Source organism: Diabrotica virgifera, chromosome 1 (assembly GCF_917563875.1).
Source record: "Diabrotica virgifera virgifera chromosome 1, PGI_DIABVI_V3a".
Taxonomy (NCBI): Eukaryota; Metazoa; Arthropoda; class Insecta; order Coleoptera; family Chrysomelidae; genus Diabrotica; species Diabrotica virgifera.
The window spans coordinates 11186573-11208074 of record NC_065443.1 but is presented as its reverse complement, the minus strand read 5'-3'; the positions used below and the strand labels follow the sequence as shown (position 1 = coordinate 11208074).

General features: G+C 35.5%; 1 protein-coding gene across 1 annotated transcript; it reads right to left on the bottom strand.

The window, feature by feature from the left end:
- Nucleotides 1-2286: 2286 nt before the first annotated feature.
- On the bottom strand, nucleotides 2287-13066 carry LOC126879552 (uncharacterized). The gene is made up of 2 exons (XM_050642728.1): nucleotides 12841-13066; nucleotides 2287-9247 (listed from the first exon to the last, which is right to left on the bottom strand). The coding sequence occupies exon 2, from the start codon at nucleotides 8931-8933 to the stop codon at nucleotides 5520-5522; it is 3414 nt and encodes a 1137-aa protein (XP_050498685.1). The 5' UTR covers nucleotides 8934-9247; nucleotides 12841-13066; the 3' UTR covers nucleotides 2287-5519.
- Nucleotides 13067-21502: the final 8436 nt, after the last annotated feature.

Below are 21502 nucleotides of genomic sequence, written 5' to 3'. Positions count from 1 at the left end.
GCCCCGGGGGTGCTTTTCACCCCCTCTTGGGGGTGAAAAAGTATTCGTCCAAAGTAAGTCCGGAAATTGATAAACTGACTAATTTTAAGTAACTTTTGTTCTATAGAGTTTTTTCACTAAGTCAATACTTTTCGAGTTATTTGCCAGTGAATATGTTCATTTTTTCAACAAAATAACCACACTTTTAGACGGTTTTTTGCAAATAACTCGAATGGTACGTATTTTGTCGAAAAAACATTCGTAGCAAAAATATAGCCTGTAAAAAATTTTCAAAAATGGTGTATATATCTAGTAGTAGCAGAGTTATAGCTAATTAAAAATAGGTTCATATTCGTCAAATTCCAAATGGAATATTTTAACGTGAAATAACCAAAAATGAAGCACATTTCGGGGAAAACTCATTACAACTATTTAAAGTGTTTAAAAAAAGCTTCATTTTTGTTTTATAAAAAAAAATTCTAGCATAAAAAGTAAACAAGTTACACTCAAAATAAAGTTAGTCACTTTTTTTTTGGTAAAAAAATCGGGAAAATCACCCCCTAATTAGTATCTCAAATGAACTTAATCGTTACGACTTCACAAGTTTCTTGACCTGTGTATGTATTGTTTATATGATCTGTAAGTTTCATCGGTTCAAAGTCCTTATTTTTGAAAGGACTGTAGTTAAAAGGGGTTGAACGAGTCACTCATCACGAATGTATGCAAATTTAGAAACACCAAATCTCAATCAATTTTTGTTTAACAGAAAAACAAAAAAATACATGATATTAAGAAAAGCAATGCTGACTTTTTTTGTTTTTCGAGATTTTTGGTATCTAATAATTTTTAACTTATTTTTAAAAAAAGCATATTTTTCAAAATTAAAATTTTTAAAAATTTTATTTAAAACCAAATTTTTTCCAAAACAAGCACTTTGAATCGATCAAACTTACAGATCATAAATAAACACAACATAAGTAAAATAATATGTGGAGCGGTAACGATTAATTTCATTTATGTTGCTAATTAGGGGTTGGTCTTCCCGATTTTTTTTTGCCAAAACAAAAGCGACCAACTTTATTTTGAGCGTAACTTGCTTAAATTTAATGCTAGAAACTTTTTATAAAAACAGAAATAAAGCTTTTTTTAAATACTTTAAAAAAGTTATAATGGGGTTTCCCCAAAAAGTGCTTAATTTTTCGGATATTTCACTTCGAAGTATTCTATTTGAACTTTGGTGAATATGAATCTATTTTTCATTGGCTATAACTCTTTTTTTACGAGGTCCAGAGACCTAACGCGTACAGCATTTTTTTTACTTTTTTACAGGCTATATTTTTGCTAAGAACGTTTTTTTCGACAAAATACATACTTTTTGAGTTATTTGCGAAAAACCGTCTAAAAATGTAGTTATTTTGTTGAAAAATGAACATATTGACTCGCAAATAACTCGAAAAGTGTTGACTTGGCGAAAAAGCTTTATAGAACAAAAGTTACTTAAAATTAGTTAGTTTCTCCATTTCCGGACTTATTTTAGACTTATATTTTTTCACCCCCAAGAGGGGTGAAACTCACCCCCAGGGCAAAAGCACACATCGGCACAATATCACTTTTTTTCTTTGACATGTAAGCTATGCGTATGCCAAATTTCATGTCAATCCAAGCGGTTCTTTAAAATTTAGAGCAAAAACCGTGAAAGAATGGACTATAATATACATTCATATTATACACTTATTATAAAATAAATTAACGTTTAACAAATTGAAAATTTAAGATAACAAAAATATTGATTGAAGTTGCGAAATAACCGCGTAATTGCTTTATAGGGCTTTTCATCGATTGTCATTTGTTTCGAGCTTCTGTCATGTGTCACATAATATTAATATATCTACGTCATACGTCTTTGGTTTGTATCATTGGTATATGCCAATAACGTATGACGTAGATATATTAATATTATGTGACACATGACAGAAGCTCGAAACAAATGACTGTGAATGAAAAGCCCTATACCGTAAGTCAACTCTAACGCTTGTTTCACACACTAAGATTTTTTACCATGCGATGGTTGTAATGTACATAGTGACTCGAGAAATCATATGGAATCTTTCTCCCTTCACCGCTTGAAGCGTTTGGAAACTTTGATGTATGGGAACACTGGAACAGGGGAAGTTTCAATTGTGGAACAGGTTAAAAATTTGGAACTTCATACTACGAAAATGTCCCATGTATTTTGTAGGACAGAACTTCCAATTGATTTGCTACTCTTTCATTAAACTCTGATGCAAAAATCAGACTAGTATTTATCATCAACTGGGAGTAGAGTGTGGGCCGGTTGGGCGTGGGAAAATTTTGACAGCGTGGGAAAATTTTTATCTGCCACGCCCCACGCCACGCCCACCACAAAGCCACGCCCACCACAAAGCCACGCCCACCACAAAGCCACGCCCACCACAAAGCCACGCCCGCCGGGCCAATGAGCAATTAGCCCCGCCCACCGACCAATGAGAAGGAAGCCTCGCCCACCCACAGCATCGCCCATAGACCAATGAGATCAAAGTCCAGCGACCAATGAGAACTTAGCCCCAATCACCGACCAATGATCAGGCACCGACCAATGGGAACACAGCCAGGCCCACCTACGTCACAAACCCTCGCCTTCCAAGATGGCCTCCTCTTTATTTCGTTTATCGCAAAATATACAGGGTGTAGTCAGAAAGCCAAATAAGACACTTATCCATGAAGCACCTATCTGCCATCTGCGCTGTTATTGGTTCGTTTATTACATGTAAGACATTAAACGAAAGAGGAGCAATCACAAAGACATTAGCAAAAGAGCATTAGAGCATGTCTCCGACCTGACTGATCATATATTGTTGGAAAGAGGAAGGCATGTTACCATATAAACAAAGATGTCAGCAATGACAAAAACGGCACTATATCATATCTTCGTGTCTATTGGTCCAATTCGTGTGAATATGGTCTCGTTGGGAAAAAGAGGGGATATTGAATATGTTAACATAAAAACAAAGATGTCAGCAATGCCAAAACGACACTAGATCTTCGTTGCTATTGATTTTAGCGTAACAGCCGTTGAAGGAAAGGAGAAACATGGCAACACTGCCAAAACTGTAATATATTTGTTGCTATTGGAGATATTTTGACCTGTCAACTTAATGGGGATTCCACGTCTATCACAGTTCTCTAATCATGCCACCTGTCGGCTGCAACATGTAACTATGCCCAAGCCATCTAGAAGAACGTATACCATTCTTACAGTATGACCATCAAACATCCTATCACAGTTCTTCATCTTATCATGCCACCTGTCGGCTGCAACACGTAACTAATTGACATTGCCAAAACGGCATTACAACATATCTTCTTTGCTAATGATCCGATTTTGACGTATGGGATATCAAATGAAAGCGGTGGCGACACAGATGGCAACTGTCAATTCTTCTTCGGTCAACGTTCAACATTAATTGCCAATTCTTCTTCTTCTTTTCCGTATAGTGCCTAACAGAACGTGACAGTGCCTAACAGAACGTGACGTGCATAACGTCACGTGAATCACGCGACGTAAATAACGTGACCTGATGGTTTCTAATGGCCTCTAATGGTCTCTGCTACACTCTATTCCCTAATGGTATAGACTATTTATCTTTAAACCATCCTAACAGTGTACCTCTTTAACGTGATATTTTACCGTGAATGACGTAACGTGAATGACATGACGTGAATAAGACATTGCCAAAACGGCACTATATCGTATCTTCGTTTCAATCATACATTCCTACAATGAACATATACCATTCTTACAGTATGACCAACAAACATCCTCGATCTCCCTCCAAGCATACATTCCTACAATGAACATATACCATTCTTACGCTGTGACCAAACCAGCAAACATCTCATGTACAAGTCTTTTCAGAAAAATGTGTATTATTTTTATGTAATTTACTGAATAGTTGCATACAATATTTTATCTACGGCAAGTGGGTAGTATTAATTTTACAGTTTGATATTAAAGATCTGTGATAAGAATATATGAGGGCCATAGACGGTTCTTTAATAGCCATCAGGCAACAATTTCCCCTGATCATGTTTATAAAACATACGGAATGCACTGTATATACTAACCCAAGCTGACAACATACTTTGCAGATATGGATTACGATCAGCTTATAGGTTTATGTACAATTCCCTTCGTAAAGGTACATAGGCGTGCATCCGTGCGGGTTAAAAGTCGACCGTCCTTTTTATACTCCAAAAGGAGGACCATATTTAAAGGTATTATGTATCAGATATATTGAGAAAAAAATTATATACACTTAGAGTATACCTAGGTAGAAAAAAAAACTTTTGTTAATGTATAAAGACATATCTAACAGTATTGTCGTAAAGAAAAAGCATGTCGTAAAGGTCGTCACGTTAAAGCTAACATAGCTCGTGCTGATTTTTTTTTCAAGGATAATCTGAAACAAAGGTTACTCGTGTTGATTTCCAAGGCACCCATGAGGTACAACACATACCTCGTTGGTGTTTTATCGTGGACACCATCCCCTAGAGGCCTACAACCACCAAATTTCCTCAGAGGAATCAAATGTGATTCAATATATATATATATTTGTGATAGCATAGAACAAGCGATTGTTGCCCCACCTTCTAGTAAGTAACGAGCAAAGCTGTAATGATGTTACAAAATCACAAAGTGGTTCATAGCCGAAAACTGTTTATTGTATTTTAAAATACCGGAAATGGTTCAGCAGGTATCTTTTTATTAACATTATTTATAGTACATTTTTATAACGAATATCTTTTAGTGACCTTAACTGAACATCTTTTTTAAACATACAGGAAATGGTTCAGCAGACATCTTTTTATGATCTGATTGCCATCTTTTATAATGAGCGGCTACACGAGCAACGGTTCTAGAGTTAACCAGAACGGCTCATTAATTTGCCAGTGGGCTATATATCAGATATCTTTTAATGGTCTTAACTGAACATCTTTTAAAGATGTTTAATCATGTAGGACAAACGACAACTCACTACAACTTTTTAGTAACCCACTTTTCAGTGCGACAGACGATCGGTTGTATCGCAGAGGAAAAAGCATCCACTGTTGACAAAACAAAAAGTAATCTATTAATATATAACTTACTAATTAAAAATGTTGATTGTGAGTGTTAAACAGGTATAGTGTTAAAAAAATAAAAAAGCTGAGTCTGGGCTATAGTTTAAATTTTAAGTTTTTTATAACCATAAGGTACGGATGTAAAATCTTCAAAAAATTTTCTTTTTGCTGAGTTTGGTCTATATTTTTTTTCAAGGGTTTTTGTGATAACACAATGATCCTGTGTCCTTTGTATTTGTTTAGTCACCACAGAAACAGGGTCAGACTTCATAAGTACCATCTTCTTAATGGTATCGAAATTAACTAATTTAGATGCCTCATAATTTAGACAAATACCTTTAACCTTACAACAAATTTTTTCTTCACCGTTAGGCAAAGTGTATTTATATGCGTAATTTTTAGGCCCTCCAGAAACGAACTCTGAAATATACCCCCCCACCCAACTCATCAGTTAAGTCACCTATACACTCACCTATTGGGAGATCAGGTAAGCCAGCCTTGGAAAGGTAAATAGACGAATCTGTGTCGTAATATTTTGCCCGAGACCCAATAATCTCCAGATAAGAGTACAATTTGAGACGAGCCAGAGCCGTAACGTATGATGCCAGAACAACATTAACTGCTGACGACATTGAGTACGCCTCCTTCACATACTCCCACGTAACAACCAGTGTGTCCTCATTTACAGGGATCACCGTATTAACCTGAATGGATGGATTAATCAACATAGCAAAAAATTCTCCAGGCTTGTTTATTATGGATGTTTTAGGGAGGTTCTCTCGCTGAGCGAACTTACCCCAGAAAGAATTGAGCATAAGCTTAGCCAACGACCTCAGACCAGGGTTCTCCGTTATGTCGGAAAACTCCAGCCTGACATCCTCCCTCTGAAGAAACTCCTCGATGTACCGGCTCTTTTCCTCATCCGATACACATCCTCGCGGCCACCCTGAAGCTTGTTGTTTCACTTTGATAAATTTGTTCATCATATCGGAAAAAAGACCTTTCTGAGATTTCGATAACTGTAAAGTATCATAGGACCATATCTCATAGGTCTCAAGTATTTTATAACCCTTTGATAAAGCTTTCACTACCTCCTCAATCACCCAAGTACCTGTTAGAGCCCGTTCATCATTCGAATGCTCACACTCTTCTTCCGCAAAGTCCTCTCCACACTTTCGGCATAAAACGAACATACATTTACTGTTCATCTTGGTAGGAAGAACAGGATGATAGAGGTTTGTAGGAGGAAGCACTTTACACTTTATTAATCCAGATAACTCAGTAATGTCTACAGCAGTGCATTCCTGTCCAATATATATTTTCTTTGGATGTCCGATTGGGAACTTTCCGTACTTGCATACCCACGGATAAAGCGAACAAACATCAACGTATTTAATTTTTTCACCATCTTTACACTTGTAATACTCTACAGTATTGCCTGTACGACCACCATATAAAGCATCTCTAGGATTCAAAGGTAAACTAGCCATAAGAGGATGCCCCTCGGTATATGCCTTTATCTCGGCCGTCAGCATTTTACGGAATTGACATTCCCACATTTCAACCACCTCATATCCTATTGATCTGAGATGCTTAACTTTAGCAATTGTTTTATCATGACGATTTTCCATACAATCTGAAGGATCGTCATGAAGGGGTGCAGTTCTATCTGTAGGGTAACAAGTAGGACAACCGTGATAATAACAACCTTGAAATTCAAAGACGGTCTTTTCGTAAAGACCGTCCACCCTACAATTTCCAATAAGAGCTTCAGGTCCCCTGGCGGCATGCTGAATTTTAATACAGCGTTGCTTCTCTTCCCACAATAACCACTGCAAAGCTATTTTCGACTGATTATCTTTGAATCGATAGCCACCTTTTGGAATAAGGCCTATTGTGTTTGGTTGTAAGAAATTACGCCTGAATACCTTGTTGCAAGTCGATGCAACAGTTGTTGCCTCGAAAAACGGACAGACATTTGAAGTATCCATCAACTGTTTTCTGAAAGTGAGACAAGCCTTAGTCAAAATCTCAACATCACTAATACAATATTCAACAATTTCCTTTTGAAAATCAAAAACGTATCCCTCATCTACTCTTTCAGCGTGCCACGCGATCAGCTTGTCACGTGCATCATCTTTTAAATTATCGGGATCGTAAAATTTAAGATCAGGCATAGGTCCAACATAAGATTGATTTTCCTCTCTGTTAAACAAATGTGGAAAATATCCCTTTTTCAACTCTGTCAACCCAAAAGCTTTAGGTAGAGCAGACAACGCCATTGGAAAGTAATTAAGACTATCGAGAAAACGAACGTTACCAACAGCCATTGACACTAGTTTCGTACCACGCATAATGAGATCAGGGGTTAAATCAGTCTTTGTTAAAATATAATTTAAAATAAATTGATGGTCGAAGCCTCCTCCATTGTGAGCTAACACGACAACATTCTTGAATTTTTTTCTAATTTGCAAAATATGATTCATAAAAAGACTTATTACGTCAAGACCCCTCAAAATCTTTTGGCGAAATCCACAAGATTGACAGAAAACTAATTTCATCTCAGGGAGACATTTGTAACAACGTTGATTAAATACACAGAGATTTGGTTCTTGAAGAAGCGAACCATCAGCCAATATCTTTTCCTGACTAGTTTCCAAATCATAAAATATAAATAGAAAATCGCTTGATGGAGGAAGACCAGAATCGGGCTGTATGTAACAAAGATGATCTGACGGACAATTTTTCTTACAAGTTTTACAGAAGACCTCACCACAGACATGACTTTTGGTGTAGATCTTGTAACAGGTCTTACACCTTTTGATTTTATCGCATACCGAACCAACATGAGCATTGAAACATGCCTTACCGTAGAAGTTTCGACCACATTGATCGCAGGGTATTTTCACGCAATCTTTGGAACAAGCTGGTGAACGACGACAAGCAAAACATGTACCACCACATCTGTGGTCGTTTTTGTTGTTAAACGGCTGGTGGCACTCCTCACAATAATATCGACAGCAAAAAGCAGCTGTCAAAGAAGTGATCACGTTAAAGTGTCCTTCATGATACAAAAGATTTAACGCTGGACCATTAGTGTTACCACAGAACATAACGTCACGACCCTTGCTACCATAACTATACACCACAATTTTGTAATCTGTGAGGTGTCCCTGAAACTGTTGTAGTTCGGGTATTCCGGCCCCTCCGACAGGAATTGTTACATTAGCGGCTTCAATCAGTTGATGGGCTCTTTGTCCTTGTATTTTTCCAACATCTTGACGTACCTTCTTCCATTCTTGGTCCTTATCTACGTGAGCTTTTGCAACCACAAGAGCACGAGGTAAACAAAGATTATCCTTGTTTTTAATAACAACAGTTCCTCGCCTTTTCAAACACTCCTCGTTAAAGGAGTTATAAGCTCTTCCTCTCGGACCACCTTTTCCCGCGGGCAGTTTTACCGTCGTAATACCCAAACAAAATGTCTCGGTATTGAGGCCGGTGCTATTACTCTGATATATGGAACTAATCTTATTCCATATATCATCAACGGTCACTTCAGAGGCAGGTTTGAACCTCATCCAACCCTGACCTCTGGCAAAGTCTTTCGAGCAAAAAGTGAAACCGACCTGATCGGTTGGTTCCAAACCTTCTGTTCCCTTAAGTACAATCCCCTCGATGGCCTTTTTTACCCATCCCACAGGTTCCTCACTCTGCGGCACATCCCTGATTTTAAATTCCAGAGTTCGTCCCTGGAGGCCAAATTTACGAATTTTCTTAAATGTATCTTTAGTGACTAAGAATTTGTTCATGTTTTCGTTATTAAAGGATGAGAAATACGAATTTTCTTAAATGTATCTTTAGTGACTAAGAATTTGTTCATGTTTTCGTTATTAAAAAAAAACTGACCAAATCAAACAACACTAAGTAATAACATAATAATAAATATTCAAAACTTAGAATTCAAAAAAATTAGAACCCAAACACTAAATATGTTTTAAAAATTTCAAAAAAAAAAAATTGTTTTCGACAAAATCAAAAAAATATTCAAAGTTTGCCACTCAACAGAGCACACTTCTGAACGATATAAAACTCACCAGAGCACACGTCTGAACGCTAGGAATATCTGAAACAGAATGAAGAAAATGCCGTAATGTAAGGTATTAAATATACTTCTAGTCGGACGGAAAACTAAATGTTATTATGTTATGCTCAAAAGGCCCCTGCAAAGTGTAGATTTGTGCTTGTTCTTCCATAAGAATCAATGTAAAAGTGCTGCATTTAAGACATTTATTAAACTTGGATACATTTTTCAAGGAAGTATCAGTACTACCAACATAAAAAGAAGCAGTACGGCCAACTTAGAACAAATATTACCAGAAAGTAAAAGATACTTTGTGATGATTAGATTGGAGCAGGCACATAAAATTATAAGTCGACTCATTCATAGTTAATTCTTCATTATTCTATCACAAGAAGGATTCATGGTTAGGAATTGAAAGTGGGTTTCATATAATTCTTCTTCCTGGTCTAGTTACGAAAATATTTGAAAAATGGGCAACATAATTATGATAGATGTCAGCTACTTAGCGAAAGATGTGGAAAATGTATGAAGAGAACCGATATACATATATCGAGATATGATGAATAAACACGACATTGAAAACTGTTCAGTTAGATTTGCATAACATTTCGGCGAGAAAACTCCCGCCACTTTCATCACTAACACACTCGATAACACAATAAGTTTTCATTCTTCGAATAACCGTCAAAGCAGGCACAGCAGTTGCTCCAGTATGAAACAGTACATTCAGTTAAACTTGATTAAGACATGTATCGAGCAAGAATTTATCCGAACCAGCTACGCAGGCGCGTGTTTACCGGCTAGTTTAATATTTCATGAAGTTGCCAGCCAGTATGGGATAAAGACAGAGGTGGTAGTAGGTGCAAAGTTCTACTCAAATGGAATTGTAATTACGCCCCATTTCTGGAATGAACATACGAACTAGTATACGGCCCAACAGATGCAATTACAAAACATCATCTACCTCATCAAATAGAATTTACGATGAAAAAAGGAATGTTATGTGTAAAAGCGGCGAAGACATAAAAATGTAGAATATTTATTATGATTTTCAGAAAAGCAAATCGACGACTGCCTATTTTAAAGAGGCTCCTGCAGGTCTGCTGGAAATACGAAAAAATATTTTTATTACTGTAGCAAAGATACTTAGGAAAAAATAAATAAATTTTTGAAGTAATTGTTTTTTATATACAACTCAGTTATTGACAATGACCTACTTAGCTATAAAACAAATAATTAAAGAATTAGGTTATATTGTTACAAACAATATATCACTTGTTAATAGGAAGTACGTCATTGATGCTTGTAGCAAAAAGGTTGTTGAGCGCAAAGAAAGTGTGATAGCAGAGAAAGAGAGAGAGAGATAGAGAGAGTTAGGTGCTGACACGTTCTGTCACGTTCTGTTAGGTGCTGACACGTTCTGTCACGTTATTTTACGTCACGTTCTGTCACGTTCTGTCACGTTCTGTTGAGTACTGTCACGTGATTTACGTCATTCACGTAACGCTCTGTTAGTTACTGTCACGTTCTGTTAGTTACTGTGACGTTCTGTGTCACGTGATTACTGCATGAAGTAAACTATGATTCAGCGTTATGTCTGAGGTTATACAGCGATAATTTAACGGTTAGCGCCAAGTCAGATGCAAGTCAGATGCTAGTCAGATGTATGCCAGATGTATGCCAGATGCATGTTAGCTATATGTCAGATGCGAGTTAGCGGATATAGATAAAGGTGTTAACTAGAGAAACGGCATTCAGATACAAGAAAATTAACGGTGAACATCGTGTCAAGCAGCTTGCTAAGTTATTAAAAAAAGTATAATTCACTCAAAATAATAATGCAACGTGAACAACAACTCAAAACAGTTTTAACACCTAGTACTGAACCTCTTGGAGAACTAAACAATTATCTGAAAACTTCACATCAGACAGAGAAGCATGAAGAGACCAGCGGACACCAAAACAATCGTTTGAGAAATATGCGCCAGAAGGATGAAGAAAGCACAGATGAAGAAGAAGATGAACACCTTCAAAAATATTGGCATCATTCACCAGACCTTGATAGAGCTTATGGTCCACACTATGTTTGGAAAACTGATAAATGGCTAATGGGTGATATGGAAATCAAATTTGCTCCTAAGAATATACTGATTAACGATAGCAAGTACAAGGCTACTTGTGGGCTATATACTGTTATAATTTTATATGTATCCTCAAGACTTTACACCAAATGATAGCCTAAACTATAAAAAAAATATTAGAAGTCACAGGTGTTCATAGAGATTCCCTAGGATATTTGAGGCATCAAGCATTCCCGGATAAATTTAATAAGATCATAAAACCTTTGTTTAAAAATAACTCAAACATGCGTCGAAGCCCCTGTGAAAATGTTCGGAAAACTGAGAAAAAACATCGTAAGAGTGTTGAACGCTCTGACCGACAATTTAAACAGCGCACAAGCATAGATTACGAGACATCATCGTTTAACCATTATGTCGTTGGACCTCTGGATAAAAATGTTAAAATAAATCGACTAGGGCATTTAGTTTTTAATTAAAAACTGTAATAATGTACTAGCATAAAAAATTTAAATGAAATAATAAAATGACTCATATTGTCTCTTATTTACTAACCCAATGCATTACAAAGAGTGTCAATATATTTTTAAAAATAAAAATAAGTTGGGTCGTACATAAAATAGAAAATGCAACACGATTATTATCACACTGTTAAAAATAAATACCAGCTACGCTTGGTCGTATATAAAATATAAATGACAGCTACGCTTCATTGTATATTCTTGAAAAACAAAAGTACGGTAGAATGCGGCATAAAAAGATACTGAAATAAATCATAAAATTGTTCAGAAATATACGGACGGGTGTTGCATCATACATGCCTGAAAAAACATGAAATAACACATATTTATAATTCAAATTAGAAAATAAGAACTAAACGGTAAAATACTATTATCCTGATGCAGATAACAAGAAAAATGTGCTAAAAGAAGACGGAGTACCGCGCTAAATGTATCATAAAAAGTTACTATTCTTGAGTGCCCGGGAGTCGGCATACCACCGATTCGGGACCACATGGCGATTTTGGTGCATGAAAGTGGCCCCCGTATCGGCATACCGATTCTGAGCCACATGGCGATTCTGGTGCATGAAAGTGACCACTTAGAACTAAATAGTAAAATATGATTATCTTAATGTAAAAACCTACCTCATTTATTTATGTAACAAGGAAATATTAAAAGATGAAAAAGTACAGTAGAAATGAGTCATAAACAGCTATTATTATTTTAGGGATAAAACGTAAAATCAGTTAAAAATATTAGCGACAGATACATCCTACGATATGATAAAAACAAGTAATAAAATTACTATAATAAATCACATTGAATATAAGAATAAAATCACCTATAGTACACACATTTTATTGTAAGAGAAGTATATATAGATACAAGAATCATAAATACTTAGAAGACCTGCAAACAAGTTGGGAAGAGAGAATTAAAACCAGTATTACCCATAGATGAAAGGAAACACATGTACATCCAAATTATTTAACAAAAATAGCAAACCAATAAATTCATAAAAACCATATGTAAAATAAACAGCAAAATCTCTTACCTTAATTGAATATTTTCCACTGAACACTGTAACTATACTGTAGAAACTGTCAGATGTCGACTGTGGTATATGCTCGTCTGTTTCAGTATTTATAGGCGAAATTCACACAGCATGAACGTGATCAAATGTTTGAATGTGTTTTGCAAAAACAAGACCTTATAGTTTTAAAAATATGTGATAACATTTACACAAATAACAACTGCGGTTACATGTTATCATCCGACTACATCCGGACTTTTAGCATTGTGGCTTGTCATATCTTTGGAGGTTAATATTAACAAAAATAACGCCTGCACTCTTTTCTTATCAACCATACACACCCGGCATGTTAACAAACAACTTAAAATATTTTTGTAAATATTTCAAATTATTCGATTTTTCATAATTTTGTACAAATATTTGTATCTTTGGAACGGATAATCAGAAATCAATGTATGACCCATCAAATTAAAGGATTTTGAATGACGAATTACGTTGTGATGTCTGTTTTAACACAATGTTCTGTATAAGGCCTTTTTTTTGTACCATATAAGTACATTTTGTGTCAATATAGTACATTGAGAATTTGTAGTTTTTTGTCGTTTTCAGCCATAAATAATGACCGTAACACACTTGGTCAGTGATTTTCTTAATATGTATGAAAAGACCTTTCTAATGATATATTGCACGGAGCACTTGGTGCAAAATTGAGCGAATTAGGATTTGCTAGAGATCAAACTGCGATACGAGATTTTTCTATGCTAATGGCTTTGTTTTAACGTCAATAACAATAAATAAGCATTTACAGCTCAACCAAGTTATCCCTTAGGCCGTTATGGCAATGTACCATGTATCTTCGGAACGGATAATCAGAAATCAATGTGTGACCCATCAAATTAAAGGATTTTGAATGATGAATTACGTTGCGGTGTCTGTTTTAACGCCATGTCATGTATAACGCCCTTTGGACACATTATCGTTTATTATTTGCCTGATATGTCGAATCTTATCATGTAGCACCTCAAATTACAGGGTTTTGAATGACAAATTACGTTGTGATGTCGGTTTTAACAACATGTCACATATAACGCCTTTTTGACCCTCTATCTTATATTATTTGCCTGATATGTCGAATCTTATCATGTAGCACCTCAAATTACAGGGTTTTGAATGACAAATTACGTTGTGATGTCGGTTTTAACAACATGTCATGTATAACGCCTTTTTGACACATTATCGTTTATTATTTGCCTGATATGTCGAATCTTATCATGTAGCACCTCAAATTACAGGGTTTTGAATGACAAATTACGTTGTGATGTCGGTTTTAACAACATGTCACATATAACGCCTTTTTGACCCTCTATCTTATATTATTTGCCTGATATGTTGAATCTTATCATGTAGCACCTCAAATTACAGGATTTTGAATGACAAATTACGTTAAGATGTTTGTTTTAACAACCTGTTATGTATAAGGCCTCTTTGGCACTCTATCATATGCTTTATGTGATTATTTATAAATTGATTCTTATATTATGGATCAGTGTATTGTTGTATGCAAACAAGGATGGATGTGTTTTTTAATGTGTGTGCTACTGCTGCGTTGCATGGCAACAGCAGATACCTTTTCCTTTTTAAGGTTTTTTTTAACCGCATAAGTGAGTGGATAAATGAAAAAAGTTTTATTTTTATCATTTCTTTATCTCTTCATTCATTTTATTATACCCCATATTTCTATTGGGCGATATCAAATAGGATTAATAACCATGGCAGTTTCATGCATCTTTATGTATTGTCATTGTAAGCTACACCATCTATTATTTACAAGTATATTAAACGTGTAAGAAATAAGACAAGATATATTTTATATAAATTTATTATGGATATCTAAACATTACATTATAATTCATTAAGCCGTGATTAATACATTTGCTTTTTAAAAAAAGCCGTTCAGATTCTTCGTTGGAGCAGAACGCAGTGAATTCATTATTTTTCTTTATGTGATGTATAAGTTTGCATGCATATCCTCTTCTCCGATGATTAGGTAAAGTGTATACGTATTCTAATACTCTTGGTACATCATGTTGTCCAAGTGGATCAAAGTCACGTTTCGATAAGAGTACAAATGATGCTGGTACTCCGCTGACATAAAGGATGTAGCAGGTAACTTTTGTGTTTGTCATCCATTGATCAATAAGTATATCATCTACATTTAACTGCTTAATTTTTCTGACTGCGTTCGGACCTCTGAACAACTCAATTTTTTCCATCTTGCTTCATCGAATGATTGAATGATACTGATTTTTGCTTTATTCATTCTATCATGTATCTGTGAATTTTGAAGGAGTGGGGGGAACGTCATAGTATTCTATCGTGTATCTGTGAATTTTCCATGAGTGGGGGAACGTCATAGTATTCTACACCGAAGGTTTATATATCATAAACGTTGTATACATTATTATGTTCCGTTTACGGAAGGATTAGAGCTAATAATAAACATAAAAACTAGATGGCAAATGTAGTCTCCTATATATTGAATAGACGATTATTTAACTATAAAAGTAAAATACCAACTTACATAATATTACCCTCCTTGCAGTAGATAAAATACAGTATGCGAATCGCAATACCATTTTTTTTTTTGTTTGGTGATTTTCATGATACTACCCAACTTTCCGTAGAAAAGACTTGTACGTGAGATGTTTGCTGGTTTGGCCACAGCGTAAGAATGGTATATGTTCATTGTAGGAATGTATGCTTGGAGGGAGATCGAGGATGTTTGTTGGTCATACTGTAAGAATGGTATATGTTCATTGTAGGAATGTATGATTGGAGGGAGATCGAGGATGTTTGTTGGTCATACTGTAAGAATGGTATATGTTCATTGTAGGAATGTATGATTGAAACGAAGATACGATATAGTGCCGTTTTGGCAATGTCTTATTCACGTCACGTCATTCACGTTACGTCATTCACGGTAAAATATCACGTTAAAGAGGTACACTGTTAGGATGGTTTAAAGATAAATAGTCTATACCATTAGGGAATAGAGTGTAGCAGAGACCATTAGAGGCCATTAGAAACCATCAGGTCACGTTATTTACGTCGCGTGATTCACGTGACGTTATGCACGTCACGTTCTGTTAGGCACTGTCACGTTCTGTTAGGCACTATACGGAAAAGAAGAAGAAGAATTGGCAATTAATGTTGAACGTTGACCGAAGAAGAATTGACAGTTGCCATCTGTGTCGCCACCGCTTTCATTTGATATCCCATACGTCAAAATCGGATCATTAGCAAAGAAGATATGTTGTAATGCCGTTTTGGCAATGTCAATTAGTTACGTGTTGCAGCCGACAGGTGGCATGATAAGATGAAGAACTGTGATAGGATGTTTGATGGTCATACTGTAAGAATGGTATACGTTCTTCTAGATGGCTTGGGCATAGTTACATGTTGCAGCCGACAGGTGGCATGATTAGAGAACTGTGATAGACGTGGAATCCCCATTAAGTTGACAGGTCAAAATATCTCCAATAGCAACAAATATATTACAGTTTTGGCAGTGTTGCCATGTTTCTCCTTTCCTTCAACGGCTGTTACGCTAAAATCAATAGCAACGAAGATCTAGTGTCGTTTTGGCATTGCTGACATCTTTGTTTTTATGTTAACATATTCAATATCCCCTCTTTTTCCCAACGAGACCATATTCACACGAATTGGACCAATAGACACGAAGATATGATATAGTGCCGTTTTTGTCATTGCTGACATCTTTGTTTATATGGTAACATGCCTTCCTCTTTCCAACAATATATGATCAGTCAGGTCGGAGACATGCTCTAATGCTCTTTTGCTAATGTCTTTGTGATTGCTCCTCTTTCGTTTAATGTCTTACATGTAATAAACGAACCAATAACAGCGCAGATGGCAGATAGGTGCTTCATGGATAAGTGTCTTATTTGGCTTTCTGACTACACCCTGTATATTTTGCGATAAACGAAATAAAGAGGAGGCCATCTTGGAAGGCGAGGGTTTGTGACGTAGGTGGGCCTGGCTGTGTTCCCATTGGTCGGTGCCTGATCATTGGTCGGTGATTGGGGCTAAGTTCTCATTGGTCGCTGGACTTTGATCTCATTGGTCTATGGGCGATGCTGTGGGTGGGCGAGGCTTCCTTCTCATTGGTCGGTGGGCGGGGCTAATTGCTCATTGGCCCGGCGGGCGTGGCTTTGTGGTGGGCGTGGCTTTGTGGTGGGCGTGGCTTTGTGGTGGGCGTGGCGTGGGGCGTGGCGTGGGGCGTGGCAGATAAAAATTTTCCCACGCTGTCAAAATTTTCCCACGCCCAACCGGCCCACACTCTACTACTGGGCATTTTAATAAGTCCGATACGTAGAACATGTCAAATGACAGGAATTATGTTGTTGATAAAATTTATCTTAATTATCTCTTATTTATTTAATAGCAGTCTGATTTTTGCATGAGAGTTTAATGAAAGAGTAAGAAATCAATTGGAAGTTCTGTCCGACAAAATACATGGGACGTGTTCGTAGTCTGACGTTCCAAATTTTTAACCTGTTTCACAATTAAAACTTCCCCTGTTCCAGTGTTCCCGTACATCAAAGTTTGTCCGACTAGACACCGTTAAGCTATTAACAAATTTTCAGCTTGCTATTTATCAACTTTTTTTTGGTACGCGGGATCCAGGCCTAAACTAGGATGTCACATGTAAGGAATCCACAACATTATGTATATTTTATTAAGCATAGTTATTCATTCTATCATTTGTTCCCACTCAGAACTGAAAAAAATTAGTTACTATAAATACTTACACCAATATCAGAGAGACTGACGTGCGATGTTACTACAAGTATAAGGTATCTTTATCAATATAAACATCGTCCAAGTCTATGCTCCTACTGCTGAAAAAGAGGAGGAAGGAGCAATTGAGTTTTATCAGAAAATCAACAGAATGATACAGAAACTTCCAAGACAGAAAGATCTCATTATAATGGCAAACTTGGAGCTGGAGATAAGACATAGTACATCGAAGCATATAGACTTAGAGTCAGAAACGACAGAGGAGACCTCATAGAAAAATCAATTCAATCTCTACTCTGAAAGAATATTTATCGAAGCTTTACACGAAATTTTTACGATAATTTTACGAAAAACACGAAAATAGACATTCTACTAAACGGGTACCGGCTAAGCAACATCAGATATGTAGATGACATCATAGAATTTTCGGACCACCTAGAAGACCTAAAGTCCTTGTGAACAAAATCCCGTATTATAGTCAACACTATGGATTCAACATAAATGCAAAGAAGTCAAAGCTCATGATAATTAGCAAGAAAAATATAAAAGTAACCTCCAGTAGAAAGAATGGCGCACTACAACTACCTCATCTTCCCTGTCCTCTTATTATGGTGTTAAATTCTGGACAAGATATGTGCAGAATATTGGAAGCATTTGAGATGCAGCTATATCTGAGAAAACTCAGGATGCCATGGACTGACCCAGTCATCAATGAAGAAATCTTAAAAAGAATAAAGAAGAAACGAGAGGCATTAACCACCATCAAATCTCCAAATTACAATACTTCGAACACATTATTATGGAAACGAATCCAGATATGACCTCCGACAAGCCACCCTACAATGAAAAATATTTGGAAAGCAAAGCCCAGGAAGCAGAAGACTATCCTGGTTAAAGAACCCCAGAACCTAATTTAACACAACATATGGTCAGATTAGAAAATATTTAGAAGAGCTAAGATAAGAATATACAGGGTGTCCAAAAACTCTACCGACAAACGAAGACAGGAGAGTCCTCAGATAATTTTAAAACAATTTAACCAAATTTACCTAGTCCGAAAATGCTTCATAAGGGAGCTAGAGCTGTTTAAAGATGGCGTCTTGTAATTAGTTTTTCTTAAATACCTCCAGAACACTTCCAGTTAGAAAAACGAAAGTTGGTACACATGGTCTTGCAGAGATAAATCGATTCCATCCATTTTGAATTTCTAGTACCAGTCATAGACGTCCGTTTTGGGTGGGTCAACGGTTATTTTATCGCATAACTTTTTTATTTTTAACTTTTAAACATTTCTGATACTGGATTATTAAATTGTGAGTTACTTTAGTACTAAAAGGTACTCTTGCTTTAAGGCGGTAGGACACACCGTTTTCTAGAAAAATCGATTTGAAAATTTTTCGTTTCCTGAATTTGAAAAAAAAAATTGAAAAAATTTTTCAAAGAATAACGGTGTATTTTACCAACTTAAAGCAAGAGTATCTTTTAGTACTAGAATACCTCATAATTTAATAATCTAGTGTCAAAAATTCTTAAAAATTAAAGATAAAAAAGTTATGCGATAAAATAACCGTTGACCTACCCAAAACGGAGGCATATAACCGGTACCAGAAATTCGCAATTAATGAAATCGATTGATCTCTGGAATATAAATAAACGTACCAGTTTTCGTTTTTCTAAATAGTTTTTTTTTAAACTTTTTTTGATATTCAAAAAGAGAAAAATTTTTAAATCGATTTTTCTAGAAAACGGTTTATTCTATCGACTTAAAGTAAGAGCACCTTTTAGTACTATAATACCTTACATTTTAACAATCCAGACTCAAAAATGCTTAAAAATTAAAAACAAAAAAGTTATGCGATAATATAACTGTTGCCCTACCCAAAACGGACGCCTATGACCGGTACTAGAAATTTACAATGGATGGAATCGATTTATCTCTGGAAGATAAATATGTGTACCAATTTTCGTTTTTCTAAATAGAAGCGTTCTGGAGATATTTAAGAAAAACTAATTATCAAACGCCATGTTCAAATAGCTCTAGCTCCTTTATAATGCATTTTCGTACTAGTTGAATTTGGTTAAATTGTCTTAAAATTATCTGAGGAATCTTCTGTCTTTGTTTGTCGATAGAGTTTCTGGATACCCTGTATAAGACAGTGATAAGACCTATACCGTTAAATGCGAGTGAAATATGGACGATGCACAAAGTCGAGCAAGTCATGCTAAAAGTGTGGGAAAGAGAAGTCCTCAGGAAAATATTTGAAAAAAGATATGGAATAGAATGGAATGTGGATAAAATGACCAAATATAGAACTGGAGAGGATGTATCGAGACGTTAATATAGCGGGGATAATAAAATCACAAAGACTGAGATGGTTCGGACATAGGAAATAGAAATAGAATAGGAGGAAAGAAGAAGAAAGGTAGACCGAAAACCAGATGGAAGAAAGATGTTGAAAGAGACGTAGAAGACCTTAAAATCACAAATCGGAATAATAAAGCAGCAAGCAGGAAAAAATGGAAAAGAATAGTAAACCAAGCCATGGGCCTTCTATGCCTTGAGATCTTTCCGCTGCACATATGTTGGCTATATATTTTAGGCTGAATTTTTAAACCTCAAATATAATACATGACGTGGTGACGTTACCACTCTATTTTTAATTTAAAATAGCATTCGTATAACCTATAAATGCAAATCTGTCTACAACAAATAGATTTTAATTTCACTTAACACTCATTTGACAGATAATCGTTCCTCGTATCGTTCTAACATGAATAAACAAATTACTTTAACAATATATTGCAAATAAAAAACTTTCTCTAGAACGCCTACTTTGAAATATTTGATTGGAATAAATATCGAAACCGTCGGTTGGAAATGCTTTGATTAGGTCATAAAATATTGTTAAACTCTTTCTTATATCTTTTTATACGGTGGGTTGGGCTAAATAAACGATAAATACATCAAGTCAAATATAAATCACAATAGCAATCATTAAAATAATTTGTGAACGTAGAAGAAAGGTAGTGGTGGTTAAATAATATTCATCACACAGCTGTATTTGAACCAAATTCTAACAAAGAGAGTTTTATCTGCAATTGAAGAATAGCAGAAGATTTATAGAAACGAAATAAAGAAAACATAGAAGATGGAGGACCGTAGTCATAAAAATACAGCAACCTTTTTTTTAAAGAAATAAAATTGAAGAAAATTTTTCCAACAGAAAATACGACCTTGCAAAAGATTATGGCGAATTGGCAGGACAAACGCCGTATGTAAACGGTATAGAGATTGATGGATTCGACCGTTACTTGATGGAAAGTTCATTTTATCTAACAATAAAATACTGAAAACATTTATTTTCTATACTTCCACAAAATTTATTCCACATAATGTGAATAAGGTGAAAAATAAAATTAAAAAAAAATTTAGAATATTTAGGTATATAATGTGAAGTAGCGTTAAACAGAACTGCCAAGAATATAGAAAAAAGCATAACTGCAAAATATATTACCGATTTTTGTAGTGAAACTAATAATTCCTGTTACAAAGAGAACCACATAGCCGTTTCAATTAAAAATAAATCAATAAAACGTGACATAATATTTACAAAATCAGACAAAGGTAACACTACTATTGCTATAGATAAAAGAGACTATAATAATAAAACAATAGAATTTTTAAATAACCAAAATAGTATAACACTAAACAAGGACCCCACAGAAAAATACCGAAAACAAATTAAACTAGCCATTTAAAATTCAAATCAATATTAAGTTCAACAGAACAGAAATATCTTAATATTATGAACCCACAACCTCCTAAATTATACTCTTTTATTAAACTACACAAACTTGACCA